This window comes from Hippoglossus stenolepis, chromosome 3, assembly GCF_022539355.2.
Source record: "Hippoglossus stenolepis isolate QCI-W04-F060 chromosome 3, HSTE1.2, whole genome shotgun sequence".
Lineage (NCBI taxonomy): Eukaryota > Metazoa > Chordata > Actinopteri > Pleuronectiformes > Pleuronectidae > Hippoglossus > Hippoglossus stenolepis.
The window spans coordinates 17907199-17930914 of NC_061485.1; the positions used below are offsets into that span (position 1 = coordinate 17907199).

General features: G+C 39.7%; 2 protein-coding genes across 2 annotated transcripts; one reads left to right on the forward strand and one right to left on the reverse strand.

The window, feature by feature from the left end:
• Positions 1-669: 669 nt before the first annotated feature.
• On the reverse strand, positions 670-13764 carry LOC118105133 (bile acid-CoA:amino acid N-acyltransferase-like). The gene is made up of 11 exons (XM_047339321.1): positions 13656-13764; positions 4407-4616; positions 4022-4121; positions 3478-3668; positions 3191-3366; positions 1767-1883; positions 1603-1688; positions 1350-1449; positions 1159-1239; positions 936-1071; positions 670-770 (listed from the first exon to the last, which is right to left on the reverse strand). Exons 1-11 carry the CDS (start codon positions 13762-13764, stop codon positions 670-672), a joined length of 1407 nt encoding a protein of 468 aa, XP_047195277.1.
• A 4103-nt stretch (positions 13765-17867) lies between these two features.
• On the forward strand, positions 17868-23099 carry sys1 (SYS1 golgi trafficking protein). The gene is made up of 4 exons (XM_035152620.2): positions 17868-18019; positions 19702-19958; positions 20060-20127; positions 20405-23099. The coding sequence occupies exons 2-4, from the start codon at positions 19797-19799 to the stop codon at positions 20643-20645; spliced, it is 471 nt and encodes a 156-aa protein (XP_035008511.1). The 5' UTR covers positions 17868-18019; positions 19702-19796; the 3' UTR covers positions 20646-23099.
• Positions 23100-23716: the final 617 nt, after the last annotated feature.

The following is a 23716-nucleotide window of genomic DNA, read 5'->3' on the forward strand; positions in this document are numbered from 1 at the left end:
TGTATTTGTGTTCTTCAGTTATGATTGTCAAATATATAATAAATATATAATAAAAGTAAGAAGTTCTATGGCATTCAGTCTCTCAATGTATTTGTGGTGTTTTGTTTTTGTTTTATCTATCTATCTATCTATCTATTTATCTATCTATCTATCTATCTATCTATTTATCTATCTATCTATCTATCTATCTATCTATCTATCTATCTATCTATCTATCTAACAAGGACACGGTGTGATTTACATGAAGCATTTCTGAACAAACAATCCTCCTCTGCCTCAGCAACTTTTGTCAAGAGACGTAGCAGGAGAAACATTTTAGTTCTGCAGTTTGTAGCAATGTGATGTGTGACATTAAAGGTCAAGTAATACATTTAATACAGCTGCATAAACAGTAGCTATAAAGTGTATAAGTGGACTCTCCTCATGAGCTGAACTACTCTGACAGGGACCAAACAGCTCCTCCCTGTGGCCAGTCTACACTCTGCTCAATGTAAAGTGCTCAACGTGAAGGATGAAGTGAACACGTTTTTGACTGAGTCACACACCAGGACAACAACAACAAAGTTCCTTTTCTCCCTCAGTTTTCTGGATTTTAAAACTCTCTGATAAATGCAGCATTCACACATACACAAGTTATCTTCGATCTTAAAAGTCCACTTCAACAAAGTTTCACCGTCTCAGATTGTTTTCCATAAAATGTAGCATCTTCTTCCAGGAGTCTTCCTGTGCTGCAGCATGGGGTGCGAGATGACCTCCCCACAGAGTGAACACTGCAGGGGAAAAAAGTCAGAAATACAGTTATTACTTTCCATTACAGCTCCAACTCAACTTTTAACTTAACGTTTTGAATTTCTTCTCCAGACGGCCAATAAAATTACATTTTATCTTGTCTTAACATTTTAATGAAGGGTCTGCAGCAATGGAACATGACTCACTTTTTTCTGGTTTGACTCTCCATAAGGACATTCTTGAATTTGGCAAGTAAGGCGGTTCAATCAGGTGACCAGCACCGGGGTACGACAAGCGAGTGAACAGGTGAGATTTATCTGCAGCCCTCAGGGTTTCCTCGATCTGACGATGAACCAATCAGTGTTTTAAAAACAATGACGACGAAGGTCACTCAATTTACTCTAAAAGAGTGAAAAGAGACAAATCTACCAGGTTGGCATTTTCTGTGCTTGAAGCATTCAGGTCATCTTCTCCCTCTATGTACAGTAATGGGCAAGTGATGTTCTCGATCTGCAAAAACACAACAGTAAAATTCATATAAAGCACACAGTGTAGATACTGTTAGTGCATGTAAGAGAATGTGTTTTAGTGTTTGCAGGTGGCCGAGTCTTTCACATCACCTTCACTTTGCTCTCAGGGTCAAGATTAGCAGGCGAGGAGAATTCTTTGAAAGTGACATGGCCTTGGTCATCATTCTCCCAGTATTTATTGTTAATAAAACTATGAGTTAAAAGAAAAACAACGTATCTTTTAATCTGAAGTCAAGGTCGACAATTCCATCAATATTGAAATGTTAATATGTAAACCTAAACCCAGTGCTTTGGACTGTACACAGAAGTAGGATGGTGAACCCTATTAGAAAATACAATTTACCTTTCAATGTTTTCAGTCCTGCCGTCTGCATCTGAGAGCTTGATGGTACTTCCCACTGGTCCATTGATACAAATCAAACAGGAGGGCTGGATAAGAGAAATCAAACTTTATACAGCTAAACAACTAATATACCTGTTCTATGTTACTGACCGACACTGACGTACTTTGACACCAGTCTGAGTGGCAGTTCGAAGAGCCAGGTAGACTCCATACGACAGACCGATCATCCCAACTCTGTCGGCACAGACCTGATGATGATCTTGCAGCAGGTGGAAGGCTGACTGTTAAAACAGAACGATGGGATATTTTGAGTAAATAAAATGGTCATTAAATGAAGGCAGGAGATAAACAGGAAGAAACAGAAATACAAGGAAACATAAAGGAACCCAACAAATGAACCAACAAGGGAGACGAGGAAGGGATGATTGGGCACAGGTGAAACAAAAGGGGAAGACAACAGAAGTAAGCAAATCAAGGAAGTAAGTAAATCAAGGAAAGACACACAAGGCAAATGATAGTAAAACGGGAATATAAAAATTAAAAGTCCAATATCAATTTAAATTGAGCATGTAACCATAGGCAGCCGGACAGAGGGCAGGACAAGAAAACTCGGGCAGAAGACCCAGAGGCTGGGCAGACAGGTGGAGCTGTTCTAGAAATTGTCTTGGAGGCTGAGCAGGCTGCCAGAGACAGGAGGCTGGCAAAGGTGAGTCCCCTCAGGGGACAGAGCTGGAGGGTGCCGGCAAAGCCAGGGATGAAGGTGTGACCTCTCTGGAGGCCGGCCAGGGGGTCGACAGTAAAGGACACAGAGTACGAGGCCAGTGAGGCTGGGTCTCTCCGGAGGACACAAAGGTCAGGCTGACTGGGAAGGAGGAGTTAGTGACAGCTGGACTGCAGTCTGGAGGTCAGGATCAGGCTGAGGATCGGGGGCTGGAGTCCGCCACAGACCAGAGAGGGAACAGTTGTCATCCAGGCCGTCGACCAGAGAAGTGGAGTCCGAACTGATGTGTCGTACATCTGGAAGGCTGGCTGGAGGCTAGCAGGCCAATGGCTCGCTGATGAGGAGGCAGTTCGGAGGTGAACAATTCCTAGTCACCATCAGGCTGGGAGCTATTCAGTATAATGAGTTCATTCATTTAACACAATTGAATCTAATAGGACTAGCCTGATAGAAATGACAGTGAATTTAATAGGCAAACAGAAAAGCAGGGGAGCCCAAAAAAACAACAACATCTCGAATATGGGACCAATGAACCAAACCAAGAAGATGAGACATCGCAGAACAAGGCAGGAGCTAAACATGAACAAACACAAACACCAGTGAAACAAACCGACAAGGGAGACTGACAAAGACTAAATACATAAAGAGGTATAGTTAGACACACAAACACATTCAGGGCGGGGCAGGAAGAAAATCGAGCAAAGACACACATGGCAAATAATTTCACAAAGAAATTCATAAATTCCACAAAAGCATTTAAAGTCCTTTAGAGGAGCAAATCCTAACACTGTAAATCTTTTTTAAAGGGAAAATATGGAGTGAGAAAAGAAGATACAAGGCAAAATTAAAGCCTGCATCTTAACCTACCTTGAAATATGAATCATCAACATTGAGGCAGTTCCGTGGGCCAGGTAATTCTTTGTGCCCTATGTAGGCGAGAGAAAAGCTGGCGTAGCCTCTGGATGCAAACAGAGCAGAGCGGTACTCCACCAGTCCTCCACCCATTCCCCACAGGTCCAACATGGCAGGAAATGGACCTGGACCTGCAAGAGATCAGTAGAGTAGACGCCGTTCAGGAGACAGTTACCTTCCAACAGCTTTCCATGTCTATCTTATACATGGCTTAATAGAGTATGTGTCAAATATGTACTCACCAGGGGGTAAGAATAACGTCCCTACAAGTGTGTTTTGACGAATCTCTATTCTCCTTACGCCTGGTGCCATGTACCAGCGCTCAGCAGTTACAGCTGCCAGCTCAGCACCCTGTGCCTTACTGGGTGACACATGCCCATCCAGTACAGAAATGTGCACCACGTATGGAGTGTCCACATATTTTTTCCGCAATCTGTGGAAAGATTAGCACTTAGACATGAAACTCTCATCGACCCAAAACGGTTCATAGAGACAACAAGCAGGGGAATTTGGTAACAATTCACTGAACAAGAATATTGACTGGAGAAACGTTATATATTCAAATTAATCAAAAGTCTAATAGAAGTGGACACTAGAGAGACAGAGTTATTTCTGTAAGTCAGTGGCTGTAGCTGGGTTTAGCACTGAAAAAACTGTTTGTGATATTATACTACCAGGAGGTGTAAGGAAACTTTAAAATGCACAGTTAAGGTGCATTTTAAAGTTGGGTGTGATGCCAACTACTTAATTTTCTGGGTCTCTCAGTCTCTTGTTTTTATCACTTGCCTCAAACCTTCTCGTGCTCCAGGAGCCGGCTGCAGTCCCCAGAAGAGTCCCATTGGCTCACAGCCCAAATATGATCCCCCAATAGAATGATCCCTGGTCACTGTTAGAGGAAGAAAGAGAGAGAAGGGAGAGGATCAATAAAAGAGTAAAAGTCTAGTTGAGTCTATTAACTGTATATATTTACTAAAAGAAGAGTTAAAAATATAAGACTCAACTAACTACATATAATTTAAGAAAATTCAGGTTAAATCTCACATTATTTGTGGTGTTTTCCAAAATTGATTGGGATCAAATTGTATGATGATATGTTAAACTGTCACAAAAGCATTATATACATTCCAACAGTGATATGTATGGTACTGAGTCGAAACTCAGTGTGACTCACAGTTCACAGTGCCATCTGCATTTGTATTATAATGTGCGGAGGCCTCCCACAGGTCACCATCCTCACTGTGCATTCGTGCACACACTGTAACTGGACTGCTCGGGGGCAGGAAGTGTCCTTTAATGCTGATCTGTTCGTCAATGAGAGCACGAACAGGAGCAGCTGTCAACAGAGGGGCTGGTCTCCAGCTGCTCCTCCACCGTACTGCACCTGCAAGTACAAGACACAGAAAAATAAATTCTGAGTAAATGACACTATATTTGAAATATTTATTGTCATAGGCTGACATTTCATCTAATTCAATTCCATTCAATTTTATTTGTATCGCGTCAAATCACATCATATCACTTGAAATAGAAGGGTTAGGGATTATGAAGTATGAGGTCATGAGGTATAGTGAGGTTTACACCTTTCAAAATTATAAACAAACATAACAGTTCCCACAATTAGCACTTGGTGACTGCGGAGAGAAACAAAAATAATTTGAATGTAAAAAAACTCCAACTGAGCCTCGACCGGTTGGGGTGAGCGGAGAGGTGGGTGGAAAGGGGGGAGAGAACAAAAGAGAGGAGATGGGTGCATTCATTTGGCAGAAGCTGTTGTCCTAAGCTGGAGGGCAAAGTAACTTACTTACTAATCAATAGATTGACTTTTAACTTTCATTGTTAAGCTCGAGGACACATTGACATGGAGGAGCTGAGAATCAAATCAACCATTAACAATACTCAGTGCTAGACATGTCCTTCAATCACCCTATTATTTATATATATTTCTTGAAATGTTTGCTTTTTCTTTATAATTCTACTCTCAACATGTTTTTGAGCTCCTTGGTGTAGATTGAGGTCTAAAAAAATCTACAGTTGTTGTAATAATACAGTGTTTCTTAGTCGTTGTGAGTCAAAGGCCACTTGTATAATCAGGCTGATGCACGGGGAGCCCTGCCGCTCACTGTCTTATGTTAAAAAAATGTCCAAGACATGTTATTTTACTTTGAATATATTTCATTATTATTTTTCACTACAATCATCTGGCGGGCCTCCAGAAAATATCTCCTGACCCCTGTGAGGGTATTACAGGGGTGCATCATCATCATGGGCAAGTTCAGGAATACTATTACAGGTGATCACACTCTGTATGTCACAATCGGAGCTTCAGGCAGTAAACTTGAAGCAGAGGCAGATTCACTCTGGGTCAAAGTTGAATTTACTGCTTAACTGAGAAACAAGCTCTGAAAGAACAAACAATGATCTTACCCACTGCACGATGCAAGCTTGTCAGTTTCCTCTGTAAATTGAAGCATGGTTTTATCTTCATTCCCACGAGCTGCTGTATTGTGGTCACACATCGTCCCAGCATGATGGTCTTTCAAGATCCAACCTGAAAATACAGGAAGATGTTCACACTGGTTCACACCTATCTGGTCAAATGAAAATGATCTGCTCCAGTTAAACATTTAACCTTACAACTGACCCAAGTCTAAACCAAGGCTGCACTAAACATTAGGCCTTTGCCCTAGTCTAGTCTTATGTAAGAAAATAGTTCGAAGATGCTGCTTCCTGATTGGCTAAGTCCTGAAAAAAGATTTTTCCAGTTTGCCTGAGACACCTTTGAGCCAAATATGAATTATTGATGCCAGTTAAATTTAAATGAAATTTAACAATTCATAACCAAAATTACACACATTACAATCTTTGACCTTTTCAAAAGAGTCAGTGGTAACCATAAAATAAAAGGTTGAGATGTTTAAGAATCTATTTAGTTTCAAAGTATCTCTGATATTTTATGATAATATTTTACATCTTATTATGAAAACCGACCATGTTATATCTCAAATTAATTAATGAACTTAATCTACCCTAGAAGTTATCAAATTAATATATTAGAGTAAAGAAATGCAACATTTCACTCTGCAATGAAGTATTACAAAATGGAAGTCATCTACAAGTATCGCAAAACAGTACTTAAGTACAGTATTTAAATGTACTCACTTACACTAGAGCTGTTATACTGTTAAATACACAGCACTTCAGTTACACCGTGCTAACACTGGGTGGAGCTCAGTTCATTTTAGCATGGATTCAGCAAGATGTGTGAAATATTCCCTTCAGATTCTGCTCCATGTCGTCATGACTTCATCACATCATTCATGCAGATTTGATGTGAATCTCCTCATCTACATCCAAACGGTTTTCTATTGGATGCAAAGCAATCAACAATGGGGAGGCCACTGAGGTAGGGTTGAACAATATGGCCACTTTAACATTTTCATATGAGTCAATATTGATAATTATCATGATAAATATCACATTATTGTTTCTTTTAAGTTTGTGGGAAGGTTGTGGTTTTAAACTCTTCTTTATGAGCAGAGAATGACAAACACTAAAATCCTAAAATAATTTTTGATATTATTTGTATTGGTTTAGGGCACTACACTGAAGTACAATGATCTAATTGAAAATAATAATGACAGCACTTTGAGGTGACTAAGTGAAGTGTTGAAGTTGCCTTCAGAAGAAAAGGACAGTAACTATACTCACAGGGGCTGTGGAATTTAAACAGTGACGGATTTTTATTAAGGGGTTTAAAGTGTACCTAAAAAAATCTTCCCCCACACCATTACAGTACCAGCATCCTGGACTGTTGACACACAGCAGGTTGTGTCCATGAATTCATACTGTTGATGCCAAATTCTGAGCCCGACCATCTGTGTAGCTCAGCACAAATCCAGACTCATCAGACCAGGCTTCGCTTTTCCACTCTTCAGTTGTTCGCTTTTGGTGCAACCTCAGAATTCTGTTCTGGCTGACAGTCGTGGAACATGGCTTTGTTTTCTTTATATGATTAAGCATGTGTATGTGTTCATATATAAAAGGCTTGGAGAACATATGTATCAATGTCTAGATAAATAAAATCTCACTGTGAGGCCAACCACTATATGACTGAGTCATTAAAGTCAGTTATTGTAAATTCTCAAGCTGTACTCTCTTTATGTGTGTGTGTGTGTGTGTGTGTGTGTGTGTGTGTGTGTGTGTGTGTGTGTGTGTGTGTGTGTGTGTGTGTGTGTGTGTGTGTGTGTGTGTGTGTGTGTGTGTGTGTGTGTGTGTGTGTGTGTGTATCTATAACAGCGAAAGATGGACCTGTGGCAGACAGCCTATACCTCACAGCACATACCACCTCAGTAGAAGATAGAGCGGGTTGTCCACTAACCAGAGGGTCAACAGTTTGATCCCGTCTCCCCCATTCAGCAGTCCTTGGGCAGAATACTGAACAAATTGCCCTGAAGGCTGTGTGATGAGAAAGTGCAGCACATAGATGCACCGTGTGAATGGATGAATGACAAAACTGTAATGTAAAGAGTTTTGAGTGTTCAAGACTAGAAAAGCACAAACTCTTACCATATATGGATATGAATCTAATTCTCACCTCTGCAGGTGTGGAGCATATCACTAAACATATCACAGATACCCGAGTTAGCATCCAGTACTAAACTTTACAAAGACAAATCTGCACACATATTTTAAATATGCTATTTAAGTTCTGGCTTAACGTAAACATTCCGATCTTAATTGCATGTGATCAATTTGAGATTTTTTTAAAGGTGGGCTGAAAGAGTTCATATCAGCAAACCCTGCGGTGGTTCACCTTCAGGGCATAGTCCACAATATCTGGAATCTCAAAAAGAAAGTCCTCTAAAATTTCTATTGCTCTGATTCCTCTCTTTTCCATTTGATCTTTTTTTATTTGTACATTTGTGGTTTGACCAAAGTAAGTGATACAATATTACTTAAGATTATTCTTAAAATAATTATTATCTGTTGCTGCTATCATTAATAACATCATTAAATCTATAAAAATGACACAAATAATTTTGTCTGACAGAGTTCAAATATCGTCACCTTCCTAAAATATTGGCCTAAGTAATTTTCTGACAAAAATGATAGAAAATCATCTCCTCATGATGCTGGCCACCTCTGGTAAAATCGCCTACATCCTCAGTTGAATAGATCATGCGATTCTACCCCTGTAGAATAATGGCTTATGTCAAGAGTGTGACTTAGGCCGTTTTATTTTGCCGAAGTCAAAAGACAATGTGACTTAGGCAATTTTACAAGCTTTTCAAGATGACGGCTGCATCAAGAAGAACGAAAATCTACCTAGCCGCCGAAGTTATTTCCATGATCCAGGGCTCGTCCCCTATTGGTAAGTGATGAGGTTTACTATAATATAGGCTAGGCTATAAATATTGCATAGTTATTTAGTCTTTTTAGTCAGCATTTTAGTCAGCAAAATAGCTAGGTCCATGAAGCTATCATTTAGCAAAGAGTGGAAAGGCTCCAGAATCTGTGGCTGTTACAAGTGATAGGCTTTCTGTTAACTCTTTTCTGTCTTTTCAAACAATATTTCATCTGCAGTTTTTGTCTCATTTTTTCCACATTACATGATCTAATTAAGAAAGATTTGAATACCGTATTGTACTCTAACAGCTAGAAATTATGTGTATAACTAAAAAATTACAAAGGATCCTCTTTACAACAGCTTGTGCACCCCTAGGGTTGCATGCACACCACTTTGGGAATCCCTGATGTAGCTTAATACAAGTGACCACAAGGCAATGAATGTTTTTCTGAATGATCACACATTTGTGACTGTACACCTCAAAGGGTTGAAATGTTTTCCCCTTTTGGTAGGAGATGCACTTGACAATTCTGACACCGATCAGGTCTCATCCACTGAAAATGACAATGAGACCGTCGTTGAAGAGATGAAGCAGCATGTACCAGGCCAAGACTCTGTTTTAGATGGAGCAGACAATACCTTAAACACTCCCGTTGATGTTGTTTAAGATGCCAAGCAGACACATCCACACCATGAAGAGGACATATCTGATGATGATGATGTCAAATATATATATGATATAATGTATGTTATGATTTGTCACTATACAAATAAAATTTGATTGAATTTAGGCTAAACCTATGAGTTTATTAACACACCTTTCTCAGAACAAAAATGCAATACTGTTTTAATGCAAAAAATACTTCTGCACTTAAGTATGATAATTAGACAAGGCCAGCTGTTTCTGCAAGAAGGTTAAAATGCGGACGAAGGGAACTGTTACATTGCAACATATAAATGTAGACAATTGTAGATTAAGCCCCCAAATCTCAGATACGTGTGTTATCATTGAGTCCATGGTTATTATGCATCTTACTAAAATGAATCTATAGACATATTTAACATAGTTTAATGACGTTCTGGATGAAAATGAAAGTTTCTCATTCCTTTTCAATGAACATGTCAGGGGTGGGCTAAAAGAGCTCCAGTGCAAAGTCCATATGTGTCTGTTTTCACTCAGAGGAACGTGTGAACCTCCAGATTCACCACCGGGTCATATTCACAGAGGGATCTTCCCACCAGGAGCCCTCCCGAGTGCGATGGAAAGTCCCGTTGAAGAGCTCAGTCTTACACGCACTTCTCCGGGGAGAGGAAAGAGCAAGAGGACGGACCAGTTAGATGACGTGAAATAATTCCTGACTGGGAATAATCACGTGAACGTCTCATAAAGGGCGGAGCATCAACAAGTGGGTGAAAACGAAGGGAGTCATGTTTTTATATCCAGTCTATAAACCCAGTCTATAAATCCAGCCTATATATCCAGTCTATAAGAACACGACCTGAGGAGTGTTCGACGTCTCTAAGTATAAATAACAAAGTCCTCACTGTATAATGACATACGTACATATGGACGTTATGATAAGAACCATGTCAGAACTGATTTCAAAATAAAAGTCTTCCAGTGAACGTGAGTTTCACTTTCTCTCTGTCTTCCTGTCAATAATGAAAGGAGGAATTGATGAATGAATGCATGAACCGGTAAATAAATGCACAACTAAGTAAAAGGGATTTTAATAATAAATGGAATTAACAAGTCTTGTTAATTCTCTTTGCCATTTTCGTTGTGTGACCAATCAGTCAGACTTCAGGATACAACACATTTAAAGAGCAATCTGACTTTAGAGCTGTAAAATGAAACGATAGGCCTTCATCATAAGAAACGGACACACACAGACAAGGACAATGGTAAATGGTCTTGTCCAGTCTTGAAGACCACTCAAAGTGTTTTACCGTACAGTTTTGCCATTCACCAACTCACACACACATTCATATAGTGCCTCAACGTGGAGCACTTTATTATACATCAATCACACACTGATTACAGCCGTCAGGGGCAATTTGGGGTTCAGTATCTTGCCCAAGGACACTTTGGCACACAGAATGGGAGAGATAGCACGTGTGATGGAAAAAGATGTCTTCTTGATTAAGGGTGAAGGAAAAAATGTATTCACCATAAAATAGGGAAAATACATAAGTTTTAGAGACAAATACATCAGCTCTGCATATTGGATGAAAATCCTGATACACTAGAAACTGTAAAATGTAAACATGCAAGGTAAACAGGAAAGAATTTCAAAATAAATGTTGCTCTTGCATAAAAAGAAAGGAAGAGAAGTGACATTTCAAGATGAAAAAAACAGTGACTGTATTATAGGACAGTATATGTATAAAAAAGTTCCTGAATGTTCCACTTCTCTAAATGTAAAATTATCTCAGCTAAATGCAGCATTTCCTGCTCACATACATGTATTTCTTTTAATCTCAAAAGTGCACTTCATCACAGATTCATCGTCTCAGATTGTTTTCCAAAAAATCTAGTATCTTCTTCCAGGAGTCTTCCTGTGCTGCTGCATGGGGTGCAGGTTGCCCTCCCCACTCTGCGACTACTGTAGGAGAAAAATAAATTCAGAAGTACAGTTATTATTACTTTGCATTACAGCTCACACTTAACATTTTAATCAAAGGTCTGATACTAAAATGCTAACAAGACAAGTTCAGGATCTGGCAGAATGAAAAATGCAGCTATGGGACAGGACTCACATATTTCTGAATTGGCTCTCATCAGGGACACTCTTGAATTTGGAGAGTAAGGCAGTTCAATCAAGTGACCAGCACCGGGGTACAACAAGTGAGTGAACAGGTGAGATTTGTCCTTGGCCCTCAGGGTTTCCTCGATCTGGAGACCAATGAATCAATGTTATAAAAACAATAAGGTTATCCAATTACAATAAAGACATTTTAAAAATGGAAAAAATCTACCAGATTTGCATTCTCCCTGCTCGCAAGGTTCAGGTCATCTTCTCCCTCTATGTACATTAATGGGCAGGTGAGGTTCTCTATCTGCAAAGACACAACTCTGGAGTTAACAAAATTGACACACAGCACGTTGCGTTTTCAGCCATTGTTGTTCGGTTGTATTTAAAGAAACACAAACATACAAAAAAGGAAAAAAAATACTAAAAAAGAGCGGGGGGGGGGGGACACAAAGGAAAAAAGGAACCCCACCCACCAGATCCCCCAGATCCAGGCGACCAATCAAGTGTGAAACAATAGAGCCGTATTTATGACAACATTGGGACGCGGGAACGTTTGAATACAGAAAATCAACAAGGAGGAATTAGCTCACCAACCATCAGATTGAAACCAGGGTAGTATAGGTCGAAGATTAAATGCCCAGTTATAAAGTTTGAAGTTCATGAGGTACAAACTGCCGACCTGTTTGTTGCATTGTGGTGAGCTTCATGTGTAGGCGTTTGCTTTACAATGAGAATTTGGTTACTACTGACTGCAATTTGCTGCGTTATTGGGGCGGAGCAGGAAGAGGTAGCATTGACATCGGCAGGATGATTTCTGGCAGTTCACTTTTAAAGCAGATAACTTGTCGTATTGCTCAAAAATAGAGAATATATGTGGAATGCATGGGTTGTCAATATACAACAATGCACCATCAGCATAAAATGAAATATGATAATCTCGAAAATGTACTGAGTACTACAGCTGTTGCATGTTTATATAATTCCTTAATCGTATCAAAAAAAGGTGAACCAAAACCAAAAGATGTATATGTTGCTTGTGCTAGTTTGACAATGTGTGTGTGCTGGCAGGATGCTCTTCGTTTTTCACATCACCTTCACAATGCTCCCAGGATAAAGATTAGCAGGCAAGGAGACTTCTTTGAAAGTGAGAAAGCCTTGATCAGTGAGCGTCCAATCTGTGTGGTCACTAAAAGATGAGTATAGAGAGAAAACAACTCTACATTAAGGTGTGCATCTTCACTAGCCTCACGATTCGATTACGATTCAGCAGTCAACGATTGCCCCGCCTGGCCCCCCTTTGGCAGCGCCACTGCACTGAGGCGCATTACTCCGCTGGTCAACAAGTGCCTCTGCTCCTCTGCTGTTTTCTAATCACTCACACTTAGAACTGATATTGAAAGCTGCTAAATTCATATTTATGTTCCTGGATAAACAGGGCGTCGCTTCTTCTCCAAGAATTTAAAACACTGTGTTGCGTCATAATCTGTGGGAAGAACTTGTCTTCTGTCTGCAAGAGTGTGTGTGTGTATGTGTGTGTGTGTGTGTGCTCGTCTCTGTCCTTATTCCCAGACGAACTGATAACAAAATGTATTTAGTTATTAATCAGTGATGCCAGATCATGGATCCGGATAGTTCCGGTCACATTAACCCTGATGTCCTGGCTGTGCGCACCACGTCACATTTCGTGTTGTGTGTAGCAGGTTTAAACATGTGTCTCATAAACTCGCGAATCAAACTCAGTCTGAATAAAATGATTGGTGGCGTTAATTACAGTCCTCTGAGGGCCCAAGACACCAGCTTTTTGGTTATAGTTTATTTCAAATTTAAAGGATAAAGACATTTTCTGATTAAATAAACATGATTATGTAGTTTTACTAAATAATTTATTGTGCTAGGTGGGTATAATTGAATACAGGGGCATATCATTGCTGCATGTCAACTAAATGAACATAAACAAGTTCAGGAATACATTTACAGTCTTAATATCAATATCAAAATGAACTGATTTGCAAAATTTCTAAAGCAAAATATGCTGTTGTGTTAAAAAGTAAATCCTGAGGCTGAAGCAGATTCACTCAGGGTAAAATTTGAATTTGTAATCATCTAAATTGTACAAATATTACACCCTTTGAGTTTTTAAGACAACTGAAGGCTACCACATGTTCTCTTTCCTGTTTGGAAGGGGAGGGGTATTTAGCTGCAACATGCAAATCCACCACTAGATGTCAATAAATTCTACACACTGAACCTTCAACTGAGAAACAAGCTCTTGTACCTGATTCTGAAAAACAGAAAAAAGAACAAACAATGCTCTTACCCACTGCACGATGAAAACTTGCCAGTTTCCTGTGTAAGCTGAAGCATGGTCTAATCTTCATTCCCATCAGATGCTGTATTGTTGCCACACTTACACAAAGTCTCAGCATGATGGTGTTTCTTTCTACCCAAGATCAAACCTGAAAACACAAAAGACTTTCAAACCTATCCTGTGAAATTGAGTTGTTTTGCCTCAATTAAATATTTCATCGTGTTAGAAATGGAAAGCATCACAGGGGCGATGCTTACCCTGCACACAAACTGTATATACTCCAATCCGGCCATGCTGACCTGTTTAAATATGGCGGTTATGCACCTTGACGTTGGCCAAGCGAAGAAGAAGATGAAGAACTTGTTTAAATTATACTAATACCATGTTATAATGATATCATTTATACCAAATGGTGACAAATTATTAGTTAGTCTAAATAAAGTATATTGTGTCCGCAATCTGATTGGTTGCAAAAGTGAATGTATTCCTACACTTGACTATATGATGTAATTTTCTGACTTGAGTGAGTTTATTCCAGAGTACTATGAGTTTACTGTAGAGAACAGATCTGAGACATATATACAGTGGGGAGAGGGAGGTGATCAGACTATATGCAAATGTAGCTGTGATCAGTGGGTACAGATGTTGTGATGGGATCACAGCTGGCTCACCAGGGAGGAAGAACAGGGGTTTCACATTAGTAGAGCTTCAGGGGTCAACTAAGCAGGGGCAGGAAGCGGCTGCCAGACTTGATTAACTTAGTAAGGGTAAGGGGCTTTGTATTGTGTGATGAACTTTAGATAAAAATGCGGGAAGAAGAAATCAGGCACTGTGATAGCATATTCGTACAAATAGCTTAACATGTTTTTTGGACCATACTTAATATTAACTTGACCGGATGAGCTCCAAAAGTCATCTGGAGAAACCCTCCCAAGTGATACAAAGTATAAGAAAAAATTGTGCAGATGCATTGTTGAGTTAATTTATCCACACACTTTCCCACACGCGCCTTTGTCCTCCATACTCCCACTATGGTATAGTGTCAGAAAGTAGTAAAAAAGTAATGCTGCTTTGCTTTATGTCCTGAAAATGTAGATTTTATCAGCTGGATAATTAATTTGAAACTTTCAAACATAAATTGTTAATGCCTGTTGCCATCTGTTTACGTTTGGTGAGCCCGTGCCTGCTGCAGACTCAAGTTACTGTACCTGGCTGACACGAGAGGAACCTCAGGCAGTTTTCTTTTGTCCTCCAGTGAAATTTGCTTACAACGACAGACAAAAGTCCCCTTCACCAAAGTGAAAAGTTAACAATAAGATCACATGACAAGAAGATGAAGAAAACTCAATGATGTCAAAGCCAACATGCAGAGCGTCACATAATAAGGTTGGTGAAGATTCCGTCATCCTGTCCCTCCTCAGCAGTGCTGACCCTGATCATGGCCCAGTGGTGTCAGAATTCACTGACTGGTGTAAGTCGTCCTTTTTAAATATAAATAAAGGTGTCCAAGACGAGGGAGATGACAACAGATTTTAGGACTAGTCCTGTGGTCATCTCTCCCCTGGTGATAAATGACCAGGCTGTTGAGGTCATGCAGCAGAACAAACATCAGCTCCCTCACTAAAAAAGCCCAAAAGAGGATGTACTTCCTGCAGCAGCTGAAGAAGTTAAACCTGCCAAAGCCCATGTTGGTGAACTTCTATACTGCCATCATAGAGTTCATCCTAACCTCCTCCATCACCGTATGGTAGGCTGCTGCTACAGCCAAGGACAGGGCCAGACTGCAGCACATCATTCACTCCGACGAGAAGGTGATCGGCTGCAACCTGCCTTCTCTCCAGGACGTGTACGTCTCCAGGACTCTGAGACGTGCAGGTAAGATTGTGGCTGACAGCTCCCACCCTGGACATGGACTCTTAGAGCCACTTCCCTCTGGCAGGAAGGCTAAGGGCCATCAGGACCAGAACCTCACGCCACAGTTTTTCCCCGACTTCTGATGGCCTCATCAACAAGGCCTGGGACCCTATCACTGAACTGCACTGATGTCCCTGCCTGTGACTGGGACACTTGGACACTCTAACTTCCCGTGGCAAATAACAGACAAATTTAATTTTGCACAATCCAATCTCTAGTGTTTATTTATAAACTATTGCAAAATCCTTGCCCTGGTGCTTATATTATTTTTCCTATTTGATTTTGTTTCCTAGTTTTATATTTTTTCCTATTTTTTTTTAATATTTATACTTGCTCATATACACCATGGCAAATTCCAGCAAATCCTTTTTTTGACACAGTCATACCTTCTTCGTAGAACTGGTTATCCAGGATGAACAAGGCCAGATAAGGTAGAGTCAACTGAATTTAGTATGTTGAACTTCCTTCAATGTAAACTTCTACAGGCCCCTGAGTTGATCTCAATAATTGCACATCTTATTCAAGGTACTGGCAACTTACAACATATTTACAAAAGATTTCTTACCACTGCAGGAGGAGGCCCTTCAAAAATGAGAAAGAAAGTTCCTGAGGCAGAAAACCAGAGCTGTGTAAAGAGAGGTGTTTTTTTGTTGTTCTGCTGAGGACAGGTATCAATGTGATAATTATCCCTGTGACTTCAACGACTGGTCTGTCAACCAGAGGCTTGTTTTCAAGCTGCACGGCATTTTTTTTATTTTAATAGCCATATGAGGAGGAGAGGTGTTGATCTGATGGAGCCACACCCACTTACACACCTGAGGAACTGGAAGAGGATGGGAGGAGGTGTTGATGATACCCAGCTTCTTCCTCTTACTGACGGATCGCAAACAACTTCTAGTGCATATCGATGGAGGGATGGGTGAAGTGTTTGAGTCCACACTTGTTTCGAGTCAAATTTGAATGCCAGGGCGTACGGATCTTTGGATGACACCACAGGAGCAGTGTGGAGCCTTTTTCAGCTTATTTTTCAGGGGTGTTTTTTACGTTTGAAGAATTGGTCACCATTTACTTAAATTGTATTGGATTTGGCTGCAACGCTGTTTACCCCTGAGACTCTTAAATTGTTTTACCCCGCTCCTTTATGTGAATCACCCCAATGAAGTCATGTGATTTCTGTCACATGATATCCATTTAGTAGCAATCCATGTAGTCCTGTTGAGTTGTAGATTTTGTTAGAACAGGAAATAAACAGACTGAAGCTTAGGTGTCCCACATTACCCACTGTCACAGTTTACCCAAACTCACCCTACTATTAACAAGCTTCATGTCACCAGTCACCAGCCACACCATCATGCCTGGAAATGATGCCTCTGCATTTTTTTATAATACATTTTTGAGGCAGAATAACTAAAGCCTCAAACAGGATGAACAAAGCAATCATTTTTCTATGTTACTACATTACATCTTAAGTAAAGGCTCAAAAACAGAAAGCAAAAATATTAAATAAGATGAATACATTAGTTAAGATAGAAGACTTAAATTCAAAGTCTATTAAAGCTACCAGCTATTAGGTTTCTGTTGAATGTGTACTCTACCATTTTTTTTCAGCACTGCATATATGTATATGTATATATAATATGTAGTGATGAAATTAAATAAATAATTGTGTTTGTTTTGATCTCATGAGTGAAGTCTATTAAAATGTATTTTATTTTATTTTAACACAAAAACTAATTTCCTCGTGTGTTTGAGAAAGTTAAATGCGTTCATTACTTTGCTCTCACAACCAATAAAAAGCCACACATAATAATTGTGTTGAACCTAAATAATAAGACATGACATTTTTTTTTAATTATTGTTCAACTTCAAATATATTACCAACAATAGAGGCACGTCATAATCAAAATGACACAACAATTAACAGCATTTGGGAGCAGTAGGAAAAAGCAAAGTGCAGAAGACAACACACACATCAAGTAAAATAAATACATTTACATATACTTAAGGAGAACCTTCATCTTCATCATTCACGATCATTTTTAATTTCATTCCATTTCATTGAAACTACAGCTACAACCACCTACACATTTAAATGGGAAACCATTTCAAAATGAAAGAAAAGAAGAAACAGTGTCTGTGTCGTGTGACATCATACATGCAGGTGTTTTGTTATAAATTACGAGACCGTTTGTCCCTCTGTTTTACAAAAGATGAATCAACAGGATCAATTCCACATAGATGGTTATTTTTTTATCAATGGTATTTTACTTTGAAAATAGTGTAGGGTCGTTAAAGTTTTCTTTCCGGGGTCGCCACCGGGACTTCCGTGTTGTTAGCCAGGTCCAGCAGTTGAAGACAACAAGGCCGAGCTCGATGTCGGTGTCAGTGTGGAGACAGAAAGGAAACGTGAGGCTCGTGGTGAACACTGGGCCCTGAAGTCCCTGCAGCCCAGGTTTCAGGTGTGTATCCGCTGCTACTGGGACCAGACTGAGCACACAAGCTAACACGATGCTACCTGTTGGTCAGTCTCCGTGTAGTTGAGCCACCGCTAACTTAGCTGCTGTTTACACCTACTGTTGAAACTAGTGGTTCTTTGTGGTTAACTTAACTGAATGCCATTTTGTTTTCCGTAACTAACAGACCCGGGAAACTTCGTTAACACTACGTGTCTGCTCTTTTTTAGCTTTAGCCAGATGTTGAATGTGTGTAGGTGTAAAGTAACTAAGCTAGCTGTGTGCTCTGTGCTAGCTGTGTGCTCCTCAAGTTTACCTGAATCTAATGAAATTAACTGTGTGTAATTCTAACATCATCATGACACGCGCTGTTGCTGATGTGATACAATAACACGAGCTGTGGTTGTCATCAGCAGAAACTAACCGCAGCTCTCCTGTTGTGTATCTTCATATACACAATGGATTATAATAGATTTGGGATGAGACACCTTCCTGTGTGTTGGATAGGACCGTAAACATCTAAAGTGACTTAATCTATTAGCACTGCACTGTGTTGTAGTTATAGTCTAGTCACCACCATACACAATAAAAATATGAATGTGCAACAACACAGAACTAAATGTTGAAGTCATTATCAGCTTCAAAAATGCATTATTAGTTGGACTTTTATAGTAAAGATCCATCCTTGCTTTAAAGCTTGATTTATATGGCGGCAGAGAGAGCTCAACCCACTGGCAATTAGGAAAACGCATGCAAATAGAAAAAAACGTGTGCTAATTAAGAAAACAACTTCATCAATGTGACGACACATGCGCTGCAAAAAAGTCACATCACATGCAAGTTAAGAAAAAACGACACCGAAAATGTTTCCAGGGGACCCAGAAAAGTGATGAACCTGGCTGTAGTTCAATGCTTCAAGTTCCATCACCACCGACGAGTGGCAGACTTCAATACCTTCACAAAGGATTGAACTACAGCCAGGTTCATCACTTTTTTGGGTCCCCTGGAAACATTTTTGGTGTCTTTTTTGCAATTTGCACGTGTTGTGTCTTTTTGCAGCACATGTGTGATCAAATAGATGAGGATGTTTTCTGACTTTGCTTGTGTTGTGACTTTTTGCAGGCTGTTTCTGTATTTGGATGTGTTTTTTCTATTTGCATGTGTTTTCTTAATTTGAGCTCTCTCTGCCACCGTATGATTATGACATATTGAACATAAAAAGGTACAGTATTGATAACATGTCTAGTCTATTGATAACAGTGGTTAATAGTTTATGACTCTGGTAACTTGGGACTGTTTGTATTGCTTAAACTAATCAGGGGTTCTTTTAACAGCTCCAGGAACACATTTTTATATTTTCAAGTGTTACACAATAATTACAAGCTAACAGTGTTTATTACATTTATATTGTAGAGGTCATGGTGAGCTCCAGCTTGATGTTTTGAAAAGCTATTTCAGACTCAGCCATTGCCTGAATTGTGCGTACTTAATGATTTTCTTCTTTTGTCTGTTAAGATTGGCAAATAACAGTTTAACACTGCACAGCAATGTATGTGGCCTTTTGGAAATAGCTGTAGTCCTGCAATAACTGTCCCATTTCAGTGTTTGATTAAACCATTGTCATAAAATTCAAAACCCATGAATGAAAGGTACTAATGGATTTCACAATGTCATTTTTATCATTTCAGATTTTGAATTCGCACACACAGGTCACACTGGATGGGTTGGCTGGTAACATTTTAGGCCAGCTGTTAACGTCCTTTGCGCCTGTAGGGGTAGCACAATGGCCAGTCACTTCCGTAGCTACATCTGGGACCCAGTTCTCATCGTGGGCCAGATTGTGTTGATGCAGTGCATCTACTACAGCTTCTTGGGCCTGTGGATGGCCGGAGTGGACAGTCTGGTGCCAACTAGTCGATCACTGGACCAGATCTTCAGCTATGAAGTGAGTTACTGTGTAAGATGTTCTATCTGTGGAACCTGTTGTTTTGTGTCACATTTGTTCGCTTCTGAAACTGGACTTAAATGTTTGCTCTGTTGTGACAGGCGCTTGGCTTTGCAACAATGCAAGGAAGGCTTTCAATGATGGCGTTCATCTTAAACTCTCTCACCTGGTGAGTAATTTCTACAGTTTTTTCACAATGTATCTATAGAGTGTGTTGTGGTTCAAGGATCTTGTAATACAAACACTATAAATGGTACAAAGGATTTATTCACACTGAAATAAACACTGTTAGTCATTTACCTTAAAAGGGTAAAAAATTGTTTCTGTTGATTTGTTGTGTGGAAAGACTTGAACGTTTTCATTTTGAGGTTCAACACAAGAATCTTACCAGAAACATAAACAAACATGACTGACAACACAACCTTTCGGTCTCCTTGTTCCTGCAGCGCCCTTGGTCTGTGGTTCTTCATACGTCGAGGGAAACAGTGTCTGGACTTCACGGTCACCGTGCATTTCTTCCACATGATCGGCTGCTGGATCTATAACGCTCATCTTCCAGCTGCCCTGTCCTGGTGGCTCGTCAATGTGGCCTGCATGGCCTTGATGGCTGTAATTGGAGAGTACTTGTGCATGCGAACTGAGCTCAGGGCCATTCCAGTCAATAGTGGACCCAAGTCTAACCTGTGAATTTTTGTCGACACCATGCTGAAAATGTGTGGATGGCCAACCCTCAACGGACTCGCTCAATGGACGTTCTTCCACTTTTGGTAAAAGAAATGGAACGTGACCCTGCATCTGTTAGATTGTCATGCATTTCCTCTTAAACGGATACATTGGATGAACTGATCTAGTTATTCTCTGTCCTTTAAATGTTGGACAGTGTTAACTCTAACATATTAAGATACATAATACTATGCCTGAAAGAAGACGTCACTTTCTGTGAAACTAACGACTGTTAGAATTTTTTTCTTTGACAACTGGTAACTTTTCCTCTCAAATCTAAGAACATTAGCACGATCATTCCTTTTCCTAATTTTAAAACATTTTAAGATTAAAAGTATTTTTTCTTTTTCAAATGCATTGAAAAGAACAATCTGAGATCAAACAGGGGCGTGAAACAGCTGTCCAAACCAGACATTGTTCCTCTTTCCTCTGTTGTGTTGCTGGGGCAGCCAACAGACATCATGACCATCCTGTCACAGGGTATTTTGTTTGTTACATCTCACAGCAATTTAGAGATGTAAGTGTGCAAAGTTATCACTTATATCTTTTTTGTCTTATACAGTTGCTGGATGTAAAAAAGCCAGATGTTGGATAAAAAGTTCAATGTTCAAACTGAAGTTTTTAAAATTCAGTAATCGCAGTCAACATTGTGTGTAGGAGAGTTTTCTCCTTTAATATGTCACCAGTAAAATCAGGCTTCTTTTTACCTATCTGGATAAACTTTGTACATTCTGTTTATTCTAGACTTTCAGTACAGTATCTTGCACAGCTAGTCTTGTTTGCTTCCCTCTCTTCATGTCATGGTGTATTATGCAGACGAGGTGGCCACTTTGGGGACAGTTTGTCAGCCACCAGCCGTGTTTCCAAACATACAGTCACTGTTTGTGGGGATGTGACATGAAAACTCCTGAAATGTGCAGCACTGATGATTTCTGGAGCAACATCAGCTTTATCTCTAGCATCAGCTTTTAAGACTCTAAATTACCTTCTTAGTGCGGAATATGTGGTCTCTTGGTTTAGAATCAGGTTTTCAAAGTGGAGTATAAATTCAATATTATGGTAATGGTACAGTTGACATTTTGGTAAATTTGCTATCTTGTTTGTTTTAGGTCAATGCAGTTATCTGGAAGCAGGTAGACAAGCTGAGCATGTTTTAAAACACCAGCCCCTCCTAAGCTCACTGTAACATATTATTACCTCTGACTCTATAATCTTTGCATTGTTTGTTTATTCTTATGATTGGCAGCAGTACTACTAAACAAATCTCCATTTAGTTTGTGCAGGGGTCGGGCATGAATCATTGAAGAACGCTTTACATTTTGAAGTGGATCCGGATAAACGGGCTGATCCAGGAATGTTTTTCAAATGATTTAACATGGCAAGATAGAGCGTTAGCTTTGGCACAGGTATGCATTGTCCGGGCACCCTTCTAGTTTCTAATAGTTTTAATCTGATCAAAAACTCACAGTCATGGCACTACTTTATTTTAGATGTTATCGTACAACTAAAGTAGATGAGACAACATGTTAATCAATGAGTTTTAATAGCTGCTGGTAGTTGGATTTTGTTACCTCTGCACAGAGCAAAGAAATCCTTTCCTTCCTGTTTTTCTTCTAGGCTATAATTGTTATGTACAGACATGAGAGTTATATCTATCTGAAGGCAACTGTAAGCAAGGAAGCAAACAAGCACATACTCAAAACTATTCCTTTAAGATTTGTTCAAACTCACGACTGCTCTTTCTAAGCCAGTGTCGGTATTTGATTATTTGTAGCCATGGCTGTGCAACTATTCCCAATGCCACCATTTTATTATTTTTTAGCATAACTTAAGTTTTTATTATGTATTTAAACACACAAAACTTATGAACTGGACCTATTCATGTAATTATATTCCCTGGCTTGTTACTAGGCAGAAGCATCATAGTTAAATTGTAAATATTTTCCTCTGACAATTTGAATTGTGTTTGCAGCAGCATTAAGACTTTTTTTCTTGCACACTTGCACAATGCAAGTACCTCTGTGGATATGCTGTTTAATAAAACCCTGCCGGTTTGGATTGATTGAAGAGAACGGTGAATATGTCAGTCAGGAATCTGCAGGAGAAAAATAATTATTGGCCATTATGCTTCAGACATCAAAGATAGATCTTCTAATGAGGGTCACACCATGAGCGTGTCTGTGCTCCTCCTCAGGTTTTCCACCTCGGGCTCTGACCTCTCGTTTCCTCCCACCACCGCCACCGTAGGAAGTGTCCAGGTGGAAAGGAGCAGATGGGAGAGCGCTAACGAGTGAAAAACTGCTGTCCGATCCTCATTAGCAACACTTTGCTTCAGGGACGACTAAAAACAGAAGCTCAGTTGTACATGAGTTGTAGAGCCGAGGACTTACTGCATCGATTAAATACGCCACTGCTTTACCACCTTGTGTCTGTCCATCTTTACCATCCAATAGTTTTGCTCAAGAGAAGATCACACACGTATTATTTTAAACATGGTGCTTTATTATTACAAACATTACTTTGCCATATATTGCTTTATACAGTTTGTAAATGGTGTGCTTTTCTATCAGTCAACTGAAAAACATCACATGGGTACTGACTTGATTTTACATTCAAACGTTCTCTCCATGTTTAAACGGACATCAGGGATAATTGTTGTGTAATGCTCATGACAACACAGTCATTTTCATGCTTTCTTAAACAGCATACAAAGATATTAAAGAGTCCTCTTTAAAGAAGTGACCGTACATATTGCTCATGCTCGGAGGACACCACAACTGGTTTTGTATTCTCACCACCGGATACACAATGGATGATAATAATGCTACCACTTGTGAAACATGAAATAAAAAAAAACGACTAGAACAAACATGCTAATGTGATGGGTGCGGGGGTGGGTGGCTGATGAATGTGCATATGAAAGAATGCAGATACACTGAGGAGCTAGCGTAACTTCATGCACAGATCAATACCACTGTACGCCGTGTCCGAGGAAGGAACTGCCACAAAAACTCATGCATTTGTGATAAAAATTG